The sequence below is a fragment of the Beta vulgaris genome, chromosome 2 (genome assembly GCF_026745355.1).
Source record: "Beta vulgaris subsp. vulgaris cultivar EL10 chromosome 2, EL10.2, whole genome shotgun sequence".
In the NCBI taxonomy this organism is placed as follows: domain Eukaryota; kingdom Viridiplantae; phylum Streptophyta; class Magnoliopsida; order Caryophyllales; family Amaranthaceae; genus Beta; species Beta vulgaris.
In genome coordinates, this window is record NC_079203.1 from 9,409,154 (window position 1) to 9,431,737 (window position 22,584).

Genomic DNA, 22,584 nt, shown 5'->3' on the forward strand with positions numbered 1-22,584 from the left:
ATACTAAAAATAATTCTATAATCCAAGTCATTAATTTATAAGAGCACTTCTAAAATATTTAACACTTTTCCTTGAAAAAAATGCTTCACACTTGAGAAGTCGGCAGACACAACTCATTTTTTTCATATAAAATAAAACAAGATATACAAACAACTATGAAACTTTACCTAAGTACTACTACTAATTTCTCTTTTACATTGCACACCACGCAGCCTCCCCTAGCCCCCTCATTTGCTCCGTGAATATTGATATTTTCATTTATTTTTTAAAGTTCTTTCAGCAAAAATTCTCTCTCTCCAAGTAGCTAGAGAGATTTGGAATTCAGTAGGAAGAGGTATACTGGATCTAAATTTATAATTTGTATCTCGCACTAGCTTATTTTGAAATGTAAAATGAACTTAGTAGTTTCGTTGTCATGAATTTGAGCTATCATATTTTATATATTTCTTATTTTTGCGCCAATCTTATGTTCTTAACATGTGGCTTTTAATTTTCTATTATTTAATAACAACAAAATAACTTAAAATAATGATAACAATGACATTTATAATGATAATAACGAAATTTAATAATTACCAATATTAATAATTAATAAGTACAACAACAACAATAATAATCCTTTTGAACAAATGTACAAGCAAATAATAGTATTAATAGTAATAATGAGTTTTTAAATATAAGCATGATCTGATCTGAACTTATCTGATCTGATCTGATATGATATGATCTGAACTTATTTTTTCTGGTCTGATTTGATTTAATCTGATCTGATATGATCTGATCTGATCTGAAATAAGTAAAAATAAAGTGAACTGAATATAGCCTTAGTCTTGCTTTTATGAGTCAGTCCCGAACCCTAATGGGGTAATAGAATAACGTAAAAGATCCCATTTCCCAGCCCAAGAACCATTACCTAGTGAAATTCCGAGTTTCCGACCTTAGCTTGTAAGCTTATCAACAAAAATTGTTTATTGATGGTGTGCTGTTATCAGATGCTGAGCTCGTATAGACATTATTGACAATAATAGGCTCTCTCTTTTAGTGCATTACAATAAGATGAATGAGGGTCCCATATATTTCATAACTATTACATAAAGGTGCTATATAGATTTATCATTTACATGTAGTACTACTATTTAGTCTTTATTATTTGCACTACCAAGAGAAACCAAATAGTCTTTATTTTTTTTTTTGGCGCAACCAAATAGTCTTTATTTTTTTTTTTGGCGCAACCAAATAGTCTTTATTAATTATATAACCATAAGGGTTACATATAACATTACCCATTTATTATTAGTAGTAGTATATATCTACTTGTTTCCTTGTATAGATTGCGTCGTGTATTCGTGTATAGCTTACTCTTCTTGTCCATTATTAATGTAAATTCTCACTTATAAAATTAAAACAAAAAGGATTCGACACATATTATAGACATTTTTTTAGTATATATGCTACCTACATGGTATAAACATGCACTTGAAAAGATTCTAGCTAATTTGAATAGAAGTCACTAATAATTATTTAGGAAAGACTTATAAACTAAATTAGATTTTACAAAAGGAACAACATTAAGATACTCATTAAAGGTCTAATCCAATCAAGATTTACCTTTTTATACCTATGTACTTTGGTCTTACTAGCTAGAAAAAGTGTTCAAGGGTAAGGATACAAATCAACCCAACATGATCTTGAATTCGCCGATATTACCCTCTACATATACTTCATATGATTCTTATTAATTTTATAATTTTTAAACATTGGTGCCTTCAGATTATAGATAATTTCACTTTGATTCCCTATGGTTTCACTAATTTCCCTATGTTAGGTATGATCAACAAGAGAACCGGATATCTCACTCCAAGGCACGGAAACTACGCTTTCCTATTAGTTTAATTTTGCCCCTCTAGGATCACCGGGTTAACACGAAATAACTAATGAGATACAATGGAGAGAAACAATCCACTTAGATGATCTTCTAAGTGAATCAACAAGAACTTGTGTTTTTGTGTCTGTGAAGAACACTCAAGAGAAGTTTGCAAGGTTTCTCTTAAGCTAAGCAAGAAGACTTTTAGAGTATAGAAAGTTCTGATTTTCTTCTAACCCTTTACTCATAGGAATCCCAAGGTTTATATAGGAAGAATAAACCTTTCATTGACTAGAGTGGTTAATCACATAACCCCCATCTTAATCACCCATCAAAGGCCTTTAATCCACTGATTTAAGGACCTTAAAGGTCATTAAAATGAAACCATAACATCACAACGGACATAAACCGTCAAGGCATCTTTTCGCGTTCCAAGGCAGAAGGCAGGTCGCGACTCGCGAAGGAGCTCGCGAGTCGCGAGGCACTGGTCGCGACTTGCGACGCCTGTCGCGACTCGCGACGGCCCTTCTGTCTCCCTTGGTTTATCAACGTGATTTTGCCACTTGATGCACTCTAATCTTTTGCATACTAGACCTCCTCCTCTTCTAGTACATACCCATATGAGTCTCAAACCCATTACCCTATAAATGTTCCAACAATCCTCCTCCCATTTATAGGGTAATGTTGAAAAGTTTTCCACTTGCTATAAATCGCAAACACCATGTTCATGCATCATGGAAATATCTAACGATTGAATTTCCATTTAGTAAAAGTAATCTTTACAATAATTTAGATCATAATGATAGACAAAGCTTTGAATCATATAACCATTACAAATTATTGAAGTTACTAATACACACAAACATAAACTAGGTTCTTAAAACCTCCGACACCTATGAAGCCTTGGTGTCCATATCCATTCATAAGCATTCCAAGTCAAGCCTAAGACTTGATGAAGCGGCCAAACTTCTAGCTTACATAGGTAAATCTTTCCGACATGCTCCTACAATTGAGCACCTTATCAAAGATTTATTAAGAATAAAATTCAACCTCTTTATCATTGTAGCAACAAGCACTAACCTTGGGATGTATTAAACAAGTGCTCCCAACCTCTTAGAGAAGTACTATCCTCCTTGAATTTGAGATCTAACGTTATTAGACATCAAATAGAGTTTTCCTTCACCATAGGTTGATCAATAGGCTTAAGACCCATCCCTTTGTTCATTTTGTTCACTAGTTCCCTTGACAACGGTTTTGTAAACGTATCCGCCAAGTTCAAACTAGACCGAACAAAATTAATAGTTATACAACTATTCCTTATCATTTCCCGCACATAGCTATGTCTAACTCCAATGTGCCTTGACTTGCCATTGTAGACTTCACTATATGCTTTAGCTATGGTTGATGCACTATCACAATGGATAGCAAGAGGTGACAGTTGCACCCATAAGTCCACCTCACTCAACACATTCCTTAGCCATTCCGCTTCTTGGCAACAAGAAGCCAAAGCAATGAATTCCGATGCCATAGTGGAATCCGTTATACATGTTTGCTTCTTGGATGCCCATGAAATGGCACCTCCTCCAAGAAGAAACACCCAACCACTAGTGGATGAATAATCTTCCTTATTCGAAATCCAACTAGCATCCGAGTAACCTTCTAAGATAGAAGGTTCTCTTTGTATGTTATGACATAATCCAAGGTCTTATTCAAGTACCTTAACACTCTTCTCAATGCTTGCCAATGCAACATACTAGGATTACTAGTATACCTACTGAGCTTGCCAATAGCAAAGGCTATATCCGGCCGAGTGCTAGTCATAGCATACATCAAGCTTCCAATTAAGCTTGCATACTCCAATTGTGAAATTGGAGTACCACTACTCGGAACCAAGTGAATACTAGGATCCATAGGAGTAGCAAAATGAGTCGAATTTGACTCATTATACCTCTTGACCACTTTCTCAATATAATGAGATTGTGATAAAGAAAACGACCCTTTCCCTCTTATTATTCTAATACCTAGAATAACATCCGCTTCACCCAAATCTTTCATGGAGAAGCTAGAGGAAAGGAAGACTTTGGTCTTTTCCACTTGTTCCAAATCAGTCCCAAAAATAAGCATATCATCAACATATAAGCAAATTATAACTCCTTTACCGTTATTATCAAATTTGCTATATACACACTTATCGGACTGATTTATTTTGAACCCACTAGACAACACAACTTCATCAAATTTTTGATGCCATTGCTTAGGTGCTTGTTTAAGACCATACAAAGATCTAACTAATTTGCAAACTTTAGTTTCTTGACCTTTAACCACAAACCCTTCAGGTTGATTCATGTACACTTCCTCCTCCAATTCACCATTAAGAAAAGCAGTTTTTACATCCATTTGGTGAATTACTAGACCATGAATCGCAGCTAATGCTATCAATAGTCTAATAGTAGCTATTCTAGCTACTGGAGCATAAGTATCAAAGTAATCGATACCATATCTTTGCCTAAAACCTTGGACCACTAACCGGGCCTTATGTTTTAGTATGGTTCCATCGATTTTCTTTTTCCTTACAAAAATCCATTTACAACCTAGGGGTTTGCAACCGGGAGGTAAATTAGCTAAAATCCAAGTGTGATTACCCATTATAGAATCCATTTCATCATTCACTGCCTCTTTCCAGAAAGCAGAATCATGAGACTTCATAGCCTCATCAAAGGCCCTAGGATCCTCCTCCATATTGTAACAATATGAAATTTGAGTCGAAATTGACTCCCTTGACCCTTCAACTAAATATAGTTGAAAATCCGGTCCAAAAGATTTCTCTTTTCTAATTCTTTTACTTTTCCTAATTTCCGGTGTTGTAGTATCATGATCATTTGAAATGTCATCTACAACATTGGAACTAGTACTAGGTATCATGTCCTTTGGTCTTGGAATCGATGAGAATCTAGTCTCATCAAATATTGCATCCCTTGACTCTATCACGGAGTGAATAGAGACAAAGTCATTGGGCTCAATGACATAAAACCTATAGGCTTTGCTATGTACCGCATAGCCTATAAAAATGCAATCAATTCCTTTTTCACCTAAAGTTTTCCTTTTAGGTTCCGTCAATTTGACAATTGCCCTACAACCCCATACCTTAAGGTAATTGAGATTAGGCTTTTTATTACACCAAAGTTCATAAGGGGTAGTCTTATTCCTTTTATTAGGAACTCGATTTAAAATAAACATGCAGTTAAAATTGCATCACCCCAAAAACCGTCATTAAGACCCGAATTAGAAAGCATGGTATTAACCATTTCTTTTAGGACCCTATTTTTCCTTTCCGCTATACCATTACTTTGAGGTGAGTATGGGGCGGTTGTTTCATGAATTACACCAATGGAACTAAAATAACTTGGATTATAATATTCACCACCCCTATCCGTTCGAAGTCTTTTAATCTTTTGATTAAGTTGGAGTTCCACTTCGTTTTAAAGGTCTTAAACTTTTCTAGTGCTTCATCTTTAGTAAATAATAAATATATGTAACAAAACCTTGAAAAATCATCAATAAAAGTTACAACATATTTCTTATTTTCCAAAGAAGGTGAACTATGAAAGTCACACAAGTCACTATGCACCAATTCAAGCAATACCGTTTGTCTAGTCACACTAGGATAAGGATTTTTTGTAATTTTATTTAGCACGCAAGTGTGACACTTCTCTAACTTTAAATCGAAAGGAGGTATTAACCCCATTTTAGACATGTCATATAATCTACGATAATTCACATGACATAAACGATTGTGCCATAGAGAAGAAACATCAAGCATGTAAATAGAACTAGTACCAATTTTATTATCAATACTAAATTTAAACATTCCATTACAAAAGAAACCTTGTCCAACAAAAATACCACCCTTGGAAATTACAAATTTATCCGACTCAAAAACAACTTTAAAACCATACTTATTCAAAGACCTCCGACACAAGATTCTTCCTAACTTCCGGTACATAACAACATCCCGGAGAGTTAAAGTCTTTCCCGAGGTTAACAACAATTCTACTTGGCCTATTCCTCTAGCCTTTACCGTAGAATCATTCCCCATATACAAGATTGGACCATCATCCAAATCTTTCAAAGACTTGAAGAAATCCTTGTTATTGCACACATGTCTAGAGGCTCCCGAATCTATCCACCAAGAATCATCAACCTGCACACACATAATTTCAGAAATCATAGCAACAAAATGCATTTCTTCAATTACATTAACATGTGCATTTTACCTTGGTTTTGAACAACACTAGGTTGTGTGTTCTTTGTCTTCTTCTTGTTGTTAGAAGGACAATCCCTCTTAAGATGAGGACCATTGCATATCCAACAAGAGAGGGTCTTCCTCTTCTTGTTTGCAACATTGGTTTTGTTAGTTGTTGTTGTTGTTGTTGTGTGGATTTCTTGGTCTTACTAGACCCACCAACCTCTACCAAATTAACGGTAGATTTAGGAATACTAGGAGTAGTATCCTTAACCCCATCTTGAGCCCGGATCCCTCTTCAATACGAAGATGAGTTCCTAATTGCTCCATGGACATGTCTTCCTTTTTATGTTTTAAAAGATGTTTTGTATCTTTCCAAGAATTTGGTAATTTGTCAATGATTGAGGCAACCGCAATTGCCTCATCCATCACCATACCATGTGACTTATTTGGTTCAAAATATGATGAACCTCATGGAATTGCTCCATAATAGGCCGATCATTAGTCATTTTAAAAGAATTAAAATTACTAACAAGGAATTTCTTACTTGAAGCATCTTCCGAAATGTACTTGGCCTCAAGAGCATCCCAAAGTTCCTTTGCACTCTCCACATTTTGGTAGAGATCAAAAGGGTCGGTAGAGAGTTGAGAATATGACCCGCAAATGTAGTCATCATTCTCCACTTTGATCCTCTTCCTAGTAGTCTCAGGACTCTTCCTCTCCATCTTGGGATGGTGGCATGGGTGTTGAAAACATACACCACATTCAAGGCGGTCAACAAGAAGTGCATCTTCTTTTGCCACCTCGATACCCACCCCTCAAACTTATCCAACTTTTGGAAGTTCATAGTCATGTCCTTGAGTGATTGAGCCATATCCGAAAAGAAAGAAAGAAATTAAACTAATAGATTGTTAGGTGTGATCAACAGAGAGAACCGGATATCCACTCCAAGGCACGAAACTACGCTTTCCTATTAGTTTAATTTCGCCCCTCTAGGATCACCGGGTTAACACGAAATAACTAATGAGATACAATGGAGAGAAACAATCCACTTAGATGATCTTCTAAGTGAATCAACAAGAACTTGTGTTTTTGTGTTTGTGAAGAACACTCAAGAGAAGATTTGCAAGTTTCTCTTAAGCTAAGCAAGAAGATTTTAGAGAGTATAGAAAATTCTGATTTTCTTCTAACCCTTACTCATAGGAATCCCAAGGTTTATATAGGAAGAATAAACCTTTCATTGACTAGAGTGGTTAATCACATAACCCCCATCTTAATCACCCATCAAAGGCCTTTAATCACTGATTTAAGGACCTTAAAGGTCATTAAAATGAAACCATAACATCACAACGGACATAAACCGTCAACATCTTTTCGCGTTCCAAGGCAGAAGGCAGGTCGCGACTCGCGAAGGAGCTCGCGAGTCGCGAGGCACTGGTCGCGACTCGCGACGGCCCTTCTTTCTCCCTTGGTTTATCAACGTGATTTTGCCACTTGATGCACTCTAATCTTTTGCATACTAGACCTCCTCCTCTTCTAGTATATACCCATATGAGTCTCAAACCCATTACCCTATAAATGTTCCAACACCCTATGGATACTCATTAAGGATCTAATCCAATCAAAATTTACCTCTTCTTACCTATGTATTTTGGTCAAAACAGCTAGAGAAAGCGTTCAAGGCTAAGGGTACATATCAACCCAGCACAATCTTGAATTTGCCCATATTACCTTCTATAGTTCTATATATACATGATTCTTATTAATTTTATAATTTTTAAACATTGGTACCTTCAGATTATAAAAAAATTCACTTTGATCGATTTCCTATGATTTCACTAATTTCATTTTTGGTGCCTCGAGATGAAAAAGTTTTCACGTTGGTGCACTATAGTTTAATAAATCAATCTTGGTGCAGGTGTCCTAAGATTTACATTTAAATCCATTTTGATACCCTATGGTTTAGTATCACATATTAATTGGTGTTCTAATACTTTTAAATCCATTTTAATAGGTGCCCTTACATTTATACTCCATTAATATAACTTTACTAATCTCTGTTAGTCTCTATTTGAGTAACTTTGACAAAAGATTTCCATTGCTATTTGACATAAAATCAACTTGTAATTATCAATTTCAATATTTGACAAAGTGTTCATTCATATTGCTATCGTACTATACTACATGTACATCCATTACAAATTTGCACAATTTCTAGTTCTTTTCCCCTCCAAATCATATATTTTCGAACATAACGAGTAGTTATGCAAAAATTCTCCAAAATTTTCAATTCATGTATTAGGGATTGTTTTATTCACTTTATTTTCAGCTTAATTTCAATAGAAAGAAAAAAATTAAAAGTTTATAGAATTTCGAAAAATAAGAAAGGTTCATAAAAGGTTAAGAAAAATACTGAAAAAATAAGAAAAGCTCGGAAAATGTTGAGAAAACTTCTTAGGGTAAAATCAGAAAACAAAAGGCCCAAAATAAATTCAAGAAAACAAAGTAAAAAAAATAATAAATTTTCAAAAATGTTCATAAAAACAAGAAAAGTTCTAAAATAATAAAAAAGTTTAGAAAAAAATAAGATAAGATATGCTCATTCTTTTAAGATTGCTTTTACTCATTTTAGATTTAGTTTAGGTCATTTAAGAAAAAGAATTTCCTCATTTAAAATTTTTTATTGCTCATTTTCAAACTATTTTTGCTCATATTGAAAAATTATATTTGCTCATTTTCAAATCATTTTTGGTCATTTTTAAAAATTTATATTTGCTCACTATCAAATTACATTTGGTCATTTTGAAAAATTATATTTGCTCATTTTGAAATTATATTTATACTTCTGACTTGTTGCACCTATAGCTATGTATATAATGTAAGTGCCAATGATTGTGTGCATTGGAATTTAAATATTAACTACTTGAAATGGAACCTAAGTCATCAACATCAAACGATTGTATTTAATTTGTTGGTTATTGGACTTGGTGCACTTAGGTCCATTAGGTCTATTTGTTTCTGTTTAGTTCAATTCAACTACTTTTCTGAAAAGAACAATAAATAGCCTCAATCATATATCTCCCGAGTGGATATATCCTAATACTCCTTATTTAAACAAAAAAACTCTTTCTAGCGAAAGTGAAACCCTAGCCCCTCTTTCTTTCGTCGCCCACCCCTCCCCTGTTCGTCGGAAGCTCGCCGTGGCTAGGGCTTTCGCTCTACTATCTCCTACCATTGGCGAGGTTCTAGTCCTTCTCCTTAAAAGTTTCATTTGTATTTCGTCCGTCTTTGCTATTACTCTCAGCACGGCTTCACATCCTTCACCTTTCAATAGGTGGTTCCTAGCTAGCGTCGGTACAGTATTTCTATTCTCTCCCAATCTTTCTTTGTCGTCGATGAAATCATTTGAACCAATAACACAAAGGGGTCATTTACTTCACTGTTTTTGGGTTTCAAGAAACGGAATCAATCACCGATTCTCTTTCTTCTTGTTTGGTTCAACCCCTCATCAATCCCTTACCATTACTTGATAGTAATGGATTCCCCCAATTTGTTACATTCCCCTCCCCCTCAAGTAACAAAATCAATTACTTGAAGGTAATGGTTACCATTCATTTCCATTCCTTGACTTGAACCAAACACTCAATAAAGAAAACCATTTTTGTTACCATTCCCCTCCTCTATTCGTATCCATTACCTTTCCATTTAATATGTTGATCCAAATGACTCCAAACAATATTCATTGGATTTTGTTTAGAAAGAGAGACGAGCACAATCCGTTGTGATGAAAATAAATGGTTGATTTGGGACTGGGATTGAAGAGTGCTACGTTTGGCTTTAATTTTATTAAATTTATGTTTGTGGTTTTGGTTTGTCTTTCGAGTTGTAGTTATTAATGGTAAGTTACTTCTAGTTTACATGGTTCATTTGAAGGGAATGGAGGACCTAGTTTAGCTTTGTTTTTGTTGCACCACCTTGATTTCTTGAATGAGGAGGATAACCTTCTTGAGGATATGTTTGCAAGCATTGTTGGACCTAACGAGGCCATTCAGTATGTGATCTCATTAAAGGAGTCTGGTAATTTTCTTTTTAAAGTGACTGAATTCTGCAAAGCTTATGAGAATATAGCAATGTTATGAAGTGTCTTTGTGTTACCAATTCTATCGTGTATGAAGAGTGCTCTACTCATAATATTGATCCTGAAAATTAGAGAGCTAGTTATTTCACTGCAATTGAATATTACAGCGTGTGAATTCAAACTTTTGTTTAAGGAAGCCATCAATTCAAAGCTCTTTTTAGGCGAGGCGTGGCTCTAACAAAAATTGGAAGTGTTGAAGCTGGTTACGCTGACTTTAGGATAGTTAGAGGAGTTGTGCCAAAAAAATAAGGCGATTGCTCAAGAGATTGCAAGTCTCGAGGCTGTCCTTTTTCAGGTTCCTAGGGTTGATGATGTTGTAGGTTGACACCCGCTGATTAGTGGCGTAGGCCCACATGATGTACAAGTACCCCATTGCTAAACCCTAGACTCAATAAAATGAACTTGGAAGTCCAAGAAGACGTCAAGAGCAAGTTCTCCTTTGCTCATAATTAGAAATTTGAAGGAGGCCCCAGCAATTTCGAATCGTGGTTTGCACAAGTTTCTAATTCGGCTCTCATTGAGGATGAGGACCATCAGGTTGATATCGTATATCTGCCATCGAGTCCGAAAGATGAAAATCGGACAAATACGACTCTTCATGACATGCAACACCGAGAAGTAAGTATTGATACCTCAACTAACACATTTTTGAGTGCAGACATCCCAGAGCAAGACAAAATTCATTGTTTGGATCATTCACTCTAGGAAGTCAATGCAAAGGCAAAGATTACGAGAAAGAAGGCAACAAACTCAATTGTAAGGCGATGAAGACCAATTGGACAAGTTGCTCTCCAGCCAACCCCGAATTTAGAAGACAGTTTAGGAAAATTATCAACAAAGGTGGCATCCCTCATGTCCGATCCAAAAGGAAAAGTGATGCTCCTCTCTCATCGGACCTCCCTAATCATGCATGTTAGCAAAAAAAAATATGTTAATTTTGTTTATTCTTGTTTTAATGTTTGTAATTGTTAGTGTCTCATTCCAGTCGTGGGATCGCAAGGCCTAGCGTGTGTTGCTAGCAAAGATGCAATAATCCCCTCGCCTGTCTCTAGGTTGTACGTATTTCGTTTTTTCATTAATACATGTTTTCCCGATGTCAAAAAAACTACTTTCTCTCACAATTCACGTCAGCTCAGCATAACATAACAGGGCCTTAGAGTTGAGAGTATCGTATAGATGTTGATCATTGTGCTCAATTGGTTGCCATTGATTAGTTTTGTGTTTCTTTAAATCCTAATAAAATTATAGAGACTATACTAGGTGTGATTTGCTCAATTGGTTGGGGGTAAAATAGGATTTTAATATTTTCGTGTCCTACACCTCTTCACATATATAATAGAGATACTCGAATTGAATGTTAAGTCATCAACATCATATGATTGTATTTGCTGGAAGTGACTCATTTTGATTACTTATTTCTTTACCGGTCTTGTTTTGGTTCTCTCATGTTTAGTTTTGAATATTAAGTTTCGCTCCAAATATAATAACAGAATTTATTTTACTTAATTTGTATTTAAATATACTTAATAATTATGTTTCTGAACTTTTGAATATTTTTGAATCTTGAAAAACTTGGTGATCAAAGTCTAATAAAAAGCAAAACAATTATTTACAAAAGTGTGTTGTCCTTTTAAGACCAAACTTATTAAAGCTATGTCATGCTAATTGCTACATCAACTTGCAAAAAGATATGTAGCATATAATAAAATGAGATCATTTTGTTTCCTGTATCAAAGTTAGGCGAGAAGCAGTTAATCTAGCCCATGACTTAGCCGTAAAGGCGAGGAAAGGCTTAGTTAACTGCTCTCCGTTTTGAGTTTATTTGATTTACCCTTTGTCAAAAAAAAATAAAAAAAATAAAATGAGACCTTCATTAAATGTTAACAGAAAAGGACACGTGATGCTCCAATTACAGTAAACAAGAGGTGAAATACAATGCAGAGACATAGATACAAACATTATGAACTGAAGCTGATTACAGAACACAACTATAGCATATAACAAGTGGTCCAAATACAGGAAACGCGTGGGAAGTGGAAGAATACAGAGCCCTACATATAAACATCGAAGCCATGCGATAATTTCCTCCTATTCATCCTCTCAGGGCAAGGATTCTGCTCACAGAACTTCTCTGAGTCAGCTCTAGAAACTCAGCGTTCCCCTCTAGTACTACAGAGGACCGTTTTTCCAAGTTCAGTATAAAAGGGAAAATTGGGCTACACCCTCATATAATAACTGATTATGTATACACCGTGTCGAAGCAGGGCTAGTATGACACCTCTGGAAACTGATTCTCGTCGTGTTATCTTTTCCCTATGTAATACTTATCTGCTGCTTCCTTCTGTTTCCTACTGAAATTAATGATACAATTGATACAACAATTGCTCCCATCAGGTGGAGCTCATCATTTGCATTGATTATGCCGAAACTTTTCAGCTGACAAGAGTGAACTAAGAAGTGTTTCCACCCTCTTTGCACCAGAAGTTGGTCTCAGGAATGTAGTATTTCCTGCTACCAAACATGGGTCAGTCCCATTTTCTCCGCTCCCAGTGCACCAACCACCAGGAACAATCATTCCTGGACCTCGAGAAAGGAGCTCAGAGTCAACCTTGTCAAGCACTGGATCTTCGCGGTGGAACTTTCTCGCAAAAGGAGCATTACTTTGGACCATTCTTGTCATGTCCTCAATAGTGAGATAGTGAGGATGCTGCTTGGGCGGATTGTCCCATGAAATGAAATGGAGGTCAGTACTAACAGTTGTGTTTCGGAACTCCTGTGCATTACATATGACAGTGTGGAAGTAGCCTTCTGGAGAGGAAATAAAATTTGCATAATACATGAGAACAGTTCGTGGTAAATTGTCCCATCCCCAAATGCAGTAGTCGACAAATGGACGAGAAAGAGCCATCCAAGCGGACCCTACATACAGTAAAACTCAATGTCATGATGGAGATCTATGCAAAGAATGACAAATATATATGCAAATAGTTGCTATGACTGTTGGACACATGAATGAAAATTTTCAATCATGAACTGAAGTCCACACCATTAGTTATACTCCTGCAAAAACCATAAAAAGTTCATGCATTCTGCATTATGAGGACAATTTCCTTCACTAGGAACATCTCCGAGTAGCAATGTTGGAAACCACACGATTAGATGAATAAGTGGAAACATCAAAACACTTTGTATTCTATAACACAGCAATAGCACCAAACTGGCTGCATAGAAGGTAGAGCTACACCAGTTACCCTCTTCAAACAGTTGAGAGACAGAACTTTAAATTGCTTTACTAATACATAAGCCAACCAGAAACCCAACCCCCACTAAAAAAAGTAGAAACTGAGACAAACAAAATAACACACATCGAAACATCCAAATTTCAAAACGAATCTCGTTTTTAGTTTTTTTTTTTTGATGGACCATTTCTAGACAAATCTAAGAAACCATATATACCAGAATATCATTGCTTGCTCCTTCACATCAAACTACTTTCCTGTCTACTCAAATATCAATATATCTCACAGACAAACCCATTGTAAAATCAATTCTGGCTTTCATGCCAACCCACCTTATGCAACACAATTTACACCTTACTGAAAGAGTGCTCCACCACCATATCATAGCCAACAACAGATAAAAAGCACTTCAACATACATCACACTTTGTTCAAGACCAGATCTATATTCTGTCAATTTAAATTCTAAACCTACTGCTTACAAGCTAACTTCCATATATAATACAGTTCCACTAGATTCACGAAGCAACATCAATAGGATCTTAAATGATGACCACTTGCCAGGGTCATGGTTAATCAGTATCTTTGAGGATACAATAATGATAATGTTTGAGGGATCAACCCCTTTGGATTGACCATCCTTACTCTTGAGTCTTGAGTAATCTATCTTATTGAGTTGGATAAGCAATGACGCATTATAGTATTTGATGTCGAGTTACTATAAATAGAAACATAAGAGAGAACAACAACGATGTAGAGCCATAATCCCATAAAAAAGGGGTTGGCAGACATTAGTAGGAACACTTTGCAAAATCAGTAATGTGCTGCAACGCCCATGACCGTGGTATTGATTTCTCCAACGAACGTAGCTAATCCATATATTCCCACGCAAGAAATATAAATTTTAAACCCCCCACAATCTTGACTAGATTTAAGCCGACAACCATTGCACTATTTTCCACAGCCTTTTCACCCCCGACTATGGGCAAATGTATCCTGCGAGTGGAAATTCCAATCCTAGTTTTTGATTGAAACTCATTATTACCTTGTAGTTTAATCTTTGCCCTTGAAATGTAATCTGATGGCCCTTAAAGATGGTCTAGAGCTGTGTTAGCTATATAAAAATAAGATCAAGGAGATGTATCATCTCATCTTGTTAATGCAAATTTAAGACTTCTCTCTCTTCTTGTGAGCTTTGTGAGCATTCCTATGTGGTTAATCTATTTCCTTTATGAATTTGGTCACTTAATCTCTCTACTTGGTGGTAGATTAGTGAATAGTTCTTAATTCAAGAGGCTAAGAAAACATTCTTGACACACATTCACGTCACCCTCCTATCTTATGCTCACTAATTCCTCCAAAAATCTCAAAGATATTGCTTGCCTTTCAAACAAAATCTGTTTTCTGTGAAATCCTTGATTCTGGATCAATAACATCTAACTTTAGGTTTGATTTCAATTTGTGCAAACAACAGTTCATAATATAGCAATATTTACCTAGGAGTGCCAAGTTCCAAGTTTAACTGCTGTGAATTTCTCATTCGCTGATTAAGGAACATGCCACAGCATAAACCACCACATATTTTTGTCATGGCAGAGTAAATGCGAAAGGGTATCACTGTAGTTCAAAATACAGTTGCTATAAATGTGAACATTCTGCAATTGTTTTAGGTATTGAGCACTAATATGCACTGTAGCGGATGAACAAAACTACAACTTAAACTGGCCCACATTAAACTGGCCCACAGCCCACTTAACTATCCATGCATACAACAAAACATAAGAAAACCACCAGATATTAAGGGACTATATATATAGTGACCTCCCAAAGTATACAAACAAGAAAGTTGACAATTCTCATTTGACCAAATCTCATTAGGAGCAATTAGTAAAAGCCTATTCATCTCTAGTTCATCAAGGTTCGAATCACACCAGCTTGCAAGAAAGATATCTCTACTCGTAGTTCTTCTTTACATCACTACTTAGGTGCACAAGAACGATCTGACATGAGACACCTACAAATTCAGAGTACTCATACTAAGTTCCTTTTGGTCTCCAAGAACTTCACTCCCTCTTTCACACACTAGATGTCTTAATTTTAATTTTGGCTGGTTCAACTAGTCTGAAAATAACACCACTAAGTATAGCTAAGACAAAGAGTAAAGCACAGATGGAACATTCTATATTGGTCATCATGTCCAACTTTTAAAAGTGTTCTATATATCTTAGGCCACTGCATGTTACTCTTGGGACCTAGTAGCACAAACTAAATTCCTCCACAAAAAATCTATTTTAAGGCAGCTGATGTGCCAAGACACATGTGATCATAACATATGTTCTCCTTGTAAACATTTCCAATTTCACGGTGGAAGTGGACAGTGGACCTATGCTCAAAAATATCTTCCTCAATTCCATTTGGAATGAAGGCTTTAGTATCTACCTTAGAAATGCTGGTGTTCTATATCATGTATAATAAAGAGCTAGCTCATTTCCTTTTTAAGAACAAGTCACTATAACTAGCTTAGCAAGATTGGATTAACAAAAACCTTACATAACCATATGAGTATATGATTACCAACACATGATCTTTTATTCATAGAACCGATGAAGCACTAATGTTTGAAATATCCTGGCTTCCGACGAAAGGATAAACAACCTATATGGCTGGAAATTACAATTTACGTGCTGCAATTACAAATGATCTCACATCACATTTTACAAAACAGTGATGAACTGATTTAATGCTCAAAATTAAAAAACGTATTGACTGAAAGTCCACAGCGCAGAAATGCATGTGTAATTAACATATAAGAAGCATCCTGAACACGCAAATATAGCCTCTATAAGACATTTAAGGAAGCAACCAACAAATCTAGATAGCTATACAGTAATATCACTTCCGTGATAAATGTTTCAGATTACAGAAAGACTAATCCAGTAATTTCAGCAGCATGATTAAGAATAATAATTAAGCATCCATATTAGTAGTTTGGATGAAAGCTCTCAGATTGATGTTTTAGATTATCTTATATGTATGGGTTATTATTGTTGTAGATGTCGTATGGCGATTTATTAATGATAATGTCCTTATTCCCTTCAGAAAAAAAGAATAATAATTTATAGCTTAAAGGACATGGGTAGACATTACTAAACATAATTGAAGGCAGCATAAGATAAGCAGTATGCACCTGTGAAGAGTTTAAAGGCAGTTGGCACACTTCTTCTTTGAGTCACCCAAAATACATCAGCTTTTTTCGTCTGATACAATCCTGGATCTATAATGACTGGTTTTGCTCTTTGAAACCTACATGCATCCAAGCAATAAATTAATGGTGACTTCCGTACAAACACAAAAGTACACGGCATAATGAACCAAAAGAGGAAGTTTGAAATTCCCGGTAACATACTCTTTCCAGCCAATGTTGCTTGTATGATCAATGAAATTCAGATCTCGAGGCAAACGAGAAAAAGCATGCAGCAGATCTGGTTACAAAACAACCAATATAAGCACATGCCCAACATAATTCTCAGCTAAGTAAACAGAAAAAGAAACTTATGATCAACTATTTTATCAGTACACAAAACCAGCTAAATCAAATCCAATTTCCAGATGCAAAAATAGAAAGAAATCCCAAACCAAATTCATCAATCAAAAACACAAAATAAACACATCAGCGGACCCAACTCATACATTAAATTGCAAAAATGAACACAGCCCACCATTTAAGTCAACCAAAAGACAGAAAACAAACTCACACATCATAGTCAACCAAACAAATGATGCCCCAGAACAGCCCCAAATCGCAAAAATGAACACAACCAACCTTCTTAATCAACTTAAAACAGAAAATAAACTCACCAAACATAGTCAATCAAACAAATTAAGGTCCAGAACAACCCCATATCGCAACAATGAGCACAATCCACCTTCTTAATCAGCTAAATACAGAAACAAACTCACTAATCATAGTCACTCAATCAAATTAAGCTCCGGCACAACCCCAAATCACAAAAATGAACACAGCTACCTTCTTCATCAACTAAAAACAGAAACAAACTCACTAATCATAGTCAATCAAACGAATTATGCTCCAGAACAAACCCAAACCACAAAAATGAACACAACCCACCTTCTTGATCAACTAAAAACAAAAAACAAACTCACTAATCATAGTCTAAAACAAATCAAGCTCCAGAACAACCCCAAATCGCAAAAATGAACACAACCCACTTTCTTAATCAACTAAAACCAAAAAAAGAAAGTCACTAATCATAGTTAATAAACAGCCTCAAATGCCAAAAATGAACAAACCCACCTACTTAATCAACTAAACACAGAAATCAAACTCACAGATCATAGTCAACTAAACAAATTATCCTCTAAAATTCCAGAAAAAAGCTCACCATCCTGAGTAACAAGGGGATAATCAGAGGCACTAAGATTAATAAACCAATCCCAATGACCACCTTCCCTCAATAAAATAGCAGCAGCATGAAGAGTATTAGCCACCATAGTAGGACCACGATAAGTGACCAAATTAGCCTTAGTAATCATCCTAACATTATTAAATTCCTTAAAAACAGGATGATTCTTAACAAAACTCTCCAATTCTCCCCTCTCTTGAGGGGAGGCCTCCAAATCCAAGTGCACCACATACTGATTATGTGGGTGGTAAAGAGATAGAAGTGTCCTCTTTAGCGAAACGCCGTCCCCGGAAGAACCCGATACAAGGTAAGCGAACCGAGGCGGCGTCGGGAGGTTAGAGACAGAGATTGGAGCAGGATGGAGCTTTGATTCGACAAAAATGGAGGATGAAGAAGATGATAATGATGATGAATAACGGTAAAATGAGAGGAGAGGAGAAGAAGGAGATGTGGTTAGGGTTGTTAGAAATAGGAGGAAAAGTGATAGAATTGACCCAATTGCAAGTGGGAAGATCCATTTTCTTCGACCCTCCATTGAAATGGTGTTTTGGTGATGTGGGTGTCGAAGATTTAAGTAGTAGTTGCGCAATCTCTTCATCTCTCCAACACCCACCATTGATGTTAATGGTCTAATTGGTGGGATCAGGAGAGAGAAAAGAGAGGAATTGTTGTTTCAGTAGATGATGATGATGATGATTTGGGATTGCTTTTTTAAATCTTTGGTATAATTATTAGGGCAATGGAGTAATAATCAGAGGATTAATGCAGAAAAAAATGGAGTTTTTTGAGTTTGAGTTTGAGTTTGAGTTTGATTTATCATTTCTTTCTCTCTCTCTCTTATTTGGGTGTAGATTTGGGATTTTTTGTTGTTGTTGTTGTCGCAGGAGGAAGAGTGCATTATGAGTTTTTGATTTTTTTAATTTGGAGGTCTGGAATTTGAACCATGGGTGAAAAACAAAAGAATGGAAAATTAGGTGACGTTTTTGGGGGAAGGTTTTCTTTCTAACTTCTAATTTCGTCGTGGAATGGAGTTATTCAGATATTCATGGATTATTTTCTACTCTGGTCTTACTTGGTGACTTGGTGTAATTACTCTCTTTAAGAGATAAAAAGGTACAAAATCTTATCTATATCATGATTGATATACAATCAATTTTTATTAACAATGTTGTTATTTTAATTTACAATATCAAAGTATTTTATAACATATTTACAGAAAAAATATTATCTTTGATTTAGAGAGTTGTTAGGGTGTTAATGTTATTTATTTTTCTATGGTTAGTTTTAGGAATATCTCGACATTCTTGTAATGGGTTTTTATTCCAGTGACCATAACTTTACTAGGATCCTTCTTTCAGACTTAATTTCGATCAGTTCAGTACACGAAAAGCAAATTCAGTTCAGTTGAATACACTTAAATTAAATTCAGTTTAGTTCTGTACACTTAAATAAATAAATAAATCACTATAGCTCAACTTATTATACTTAAATTAAATTCAGTTTAGTTATGTTAAATTCAATTCCAATTCAGCTCAGTTGAGTTTCAATTAATAGAATAAGTGCATCCACATTATCATCGATTTTGTGCATCTTGCACATGTTCATCCACATGTGTCATCAACAATAACAAAATAATATGTTAATTCATTTAGATAAAATTTACAATGTAAAATTCATACCCGTCTTTGAGATAGTTTTTTAATTGTTGTGTACTTTCTCTATATTTTTATTTAAATTTTAGGCAATTACATTGTACTAATTTATGAATTTTAACTCTTTATATATCTCTCACATGATTCTTAGAGTTTAGGTATTTTTGTCCTTTAATTTTTCCAGATTTAATCTGGCCACCTATAGCCTGATATATGCATCGCTAGATTAGATATAGCATCCAATCAACAATCCACATAGAATGAAACTTTATAGTCGTATACTTTTATTCTGGAGTTCTAGTGAATGTTGTGTAAGATATATCACCATATGAAACTTCATTTTGAAATGGTGTTCGCAATTTAAAGCTGTTGTTCTTAGCAATATCCATTTATTGCGTTTAAGCAATTATAAGAAAATATCAGAAGTTGAAACATTACTCATTCCGTCTTAATATAATTGGAACCGTTTGACTTTTGCACTAGTCACATATTATAAACAGTATTTATTAACTAATTTAAATATATAAGAAAATGTTAGTTTTACTATATTATTAAAAAAATTCAATGTATATTATTTTTCAAGAGTAGATTTTTTTTTTATGCATATTAGATTAATAGTGAAATTTGTATACTCATTAGTTAGCATAAAAATCAAATGTTGTTTTTCAATCAGGATAGAAAGGAGTAGTACATACTATTTTAATGCAACTAGCATAAGAGTTATGGGTCTAACAATTAATTAAGGAACTAAACTGGAATACTCCTTCAATAATCCAAGCTATTAATTGGACTTATAAATGAAGATAAAAGCATGTCTCTGCCTCTAGATGCAAAGTATTCCCATCTGCACCCAAAAGTCTAGTTTTCTTTTTTTTTTTCTTTTGATTTTCGTGGGTACCCAAAAGTCTAGTTTAATACCTAACTTACAGTCAAAGTCACGGTTCTTCGCAGATATCTCGAAACTGGAAAATTTCCACCTATGCGTGCCTAGTGTAAAATTTACCACTGAAGAATATTCTTTCAAAAAAAAAAAATCACTGAAGAATATAATGTTGCTCTCTATTTTTGTTTTTGGGTAGAAAGAAAAATTTAGAAAATCCTTTTCTCAAGGCCATTTCCTAATCTATCAAGAAAAATTGGGTCAACTTTAAGCAACTACTCGTGCATACAATATTGCTCCCCATGGGACATATTCACATAATGTAATAAATTTGCATAGTTTAGATTTGATTATTTATTTTCTTATCTTACGGTTTTTGTGTATGTTTTTTGGTTTTAGATAGCTATATTTCTTGTTTCTAGATCATTAGTGGTACTATGACAGTAATATTGATTTCGAATTCATATTAGATACCAAATATAAGTGTATAGCTTATAGCGCTTAATTGATCTTTTATCTTTGTAGACCATTCACGATTCACCAATATTATTTGAAATTAGGGCTAAGGTGTAATCTGAGATAGAACATGTGGTTTATTGTAAGGAAATTCTCCCTGATAGCCCTCTATTATTGTTTTTTCTTTATAGTAGTACTTATTAATTTAATTGTTAATTCCATAGACTTATTTGAAGATTAACGTTAAGTTGTTGTTAGTGTGACATTAGTTGCCCTAACTTAAGTTAGAATCCTTAACCTAGGTTAGTAGTTTTTTCTTATGTTCAACATTATTAACCCACTATCTCCGTAAAAGGGAAAAAAAAAAACACTTCTCATCTAATTCTTAAGTACCAACATAACACTTCAACCATCAAAATTTCAACAATCTCCCATATCAACTCTTTGTCTTTCTAAACCCCAACATTCACATAAAAAGCATGTAAACAAATTGCTTTAATTTGTTTCTGAAAAAGGTAAAACGAAGCAAAGCAAGAACAAGAAGGGTGGGGAGACTTAATTCAGAACAATCTGAAATGATGAAACATGGTGAATCAGCTTCAAAAGTTGCCCCACAAAACAAAAAAAGAATTCAAAAAATCAAGCCAAGCAACTCCAATTGGAGACAATGGAGCAAGTACATTAGCTACTATGCCATCAAAGAAGAAGAAGGGCAACCTGACTCAACCATAGTGTGATGACGGATGTACTAGGATTAGTTGGATTTTTTTTTGCTTAATTTTACTTTAGTATTAATATTATGGATTTACATAGTTTTACATTTTGTGGGATGTTTCGTTATTTAGGCAATTTGTTCCATTAGAAATCTCAAACTCTATAGCTAAGTATTTCCTCCCGAGCAATGCGTGTCATGATAAAAGGGTGTGGGGTCTTGCTCCTGATGGTAAGAATTCAGTTAAGTCAGGGGTGGAATTGCTGCAAGGCATTAGTAGGCAGCAAGTTTCGCCTTCGCCGTTTACTTGGATTTGGAAGTTGAATACACTACAAAAAAAAAGCTTATATAGCGACGGATTTTTGGAGACGGATATATATCCGTTTCTAATTTAGAGACGGAATATTGATAATCCGTCTCTAAATTTATTTAGAGACGGATTTTTTAAATCCGTCTCTAAATTAGAGACGGATTTTTAAATCCGTCTCTAACTTTAGGGACGGATTTTAAAAATCCGTCCCTAAATTAGAGACGGATTTTAAAAATCCGTCTCGAAATAAATTTAGAGACGGATTTTGAAAATCCGTCTCTAACTTAGGGACGGATATTGATAATCCGTCCCTAAAGTTAGAGACGGATTTAAAAATCCGTCTCTAAAGTTAGAGACGGATTTAAAAAATCCGTCTCTAAATTTACATATGAATATTTTATTGCACGTATTTAATTTAGAGACGGATTTTCAAAATCCGTCTCTAATTTAGGGACGGATTTTTAGAATCCGTCTCTAATTTAGGGACGGATTTTTAAGAATCCGTCTCTAATTTGTCAAAATCCGTCTCTAATTTAGGGACGGATTTTTAAGAATCCGTCTCTAATTTAGGGACGGATTTTTAAAATCCGTCTCTAAATTTAGAGACGGATTCTAAAAATCCGTCTCTAAATTCAAATTGAATATTTTATTGCGTTCTTTAATTTAG

The 22,584-nt window shown here is 34.9% G+C and overlaps 1 protein-coding gene across 1 annotated transcript; it reads right to left on the bottom strand.

The window, feature by feature from the left end:
• Nucleotides 1-12,093: 12,093 nt before the first annotated feature.
• On the bottom strand, nt 12,094-18,960 carry LOC104887421 (beta-glucuronosyltransferase GlcAT14A). The gene is made up of 4 exons (XM_010672044.3): nt 17,887-18,960; nt 16,890-16,965; nt 16,671-16,786; nt 12,094-13,164 (listed from the first exon to the last, which is right to left on the bottom strand). The coding sequence occupies exons 1-4, from the start codon at nt 18,521-18,523 to the stop codon at nt 12,650-12,652; spliced, it is 1,344 nt and encodes a 447-aa protein (XP_010670346.1). The 5' UTR covers nt 18,524-18,960; the 3' UTR covers nt 12,094-12,649.
• Nucleotides 18,961-22,584: the final 3,624 nt, after the last annotated feature.

Coding starts and splice junctions, on each gene's coding strand:
- LOC104887421 (XM_010672044.3), bottom strand. CDS start 18,523: ATGGTGGGTGTTGGAGAGATGAAGAGATTGCGCAACTACTACTTAAAT. Junction 16,966..17,886: donor TCCCCTTGTTACTCAGGATG/GTGAGCTTTTTT, acceptor TTTTGTAACCAG/ATCTGCTGCATGCTTTTTCT. Junction 16,787..16,889: donor AGCAACATTGGCTGGAAAGA/GTATGTTACCGG, acceptor GGATGCATGTAG/GTTTCAAAGAGCAAAACCAG.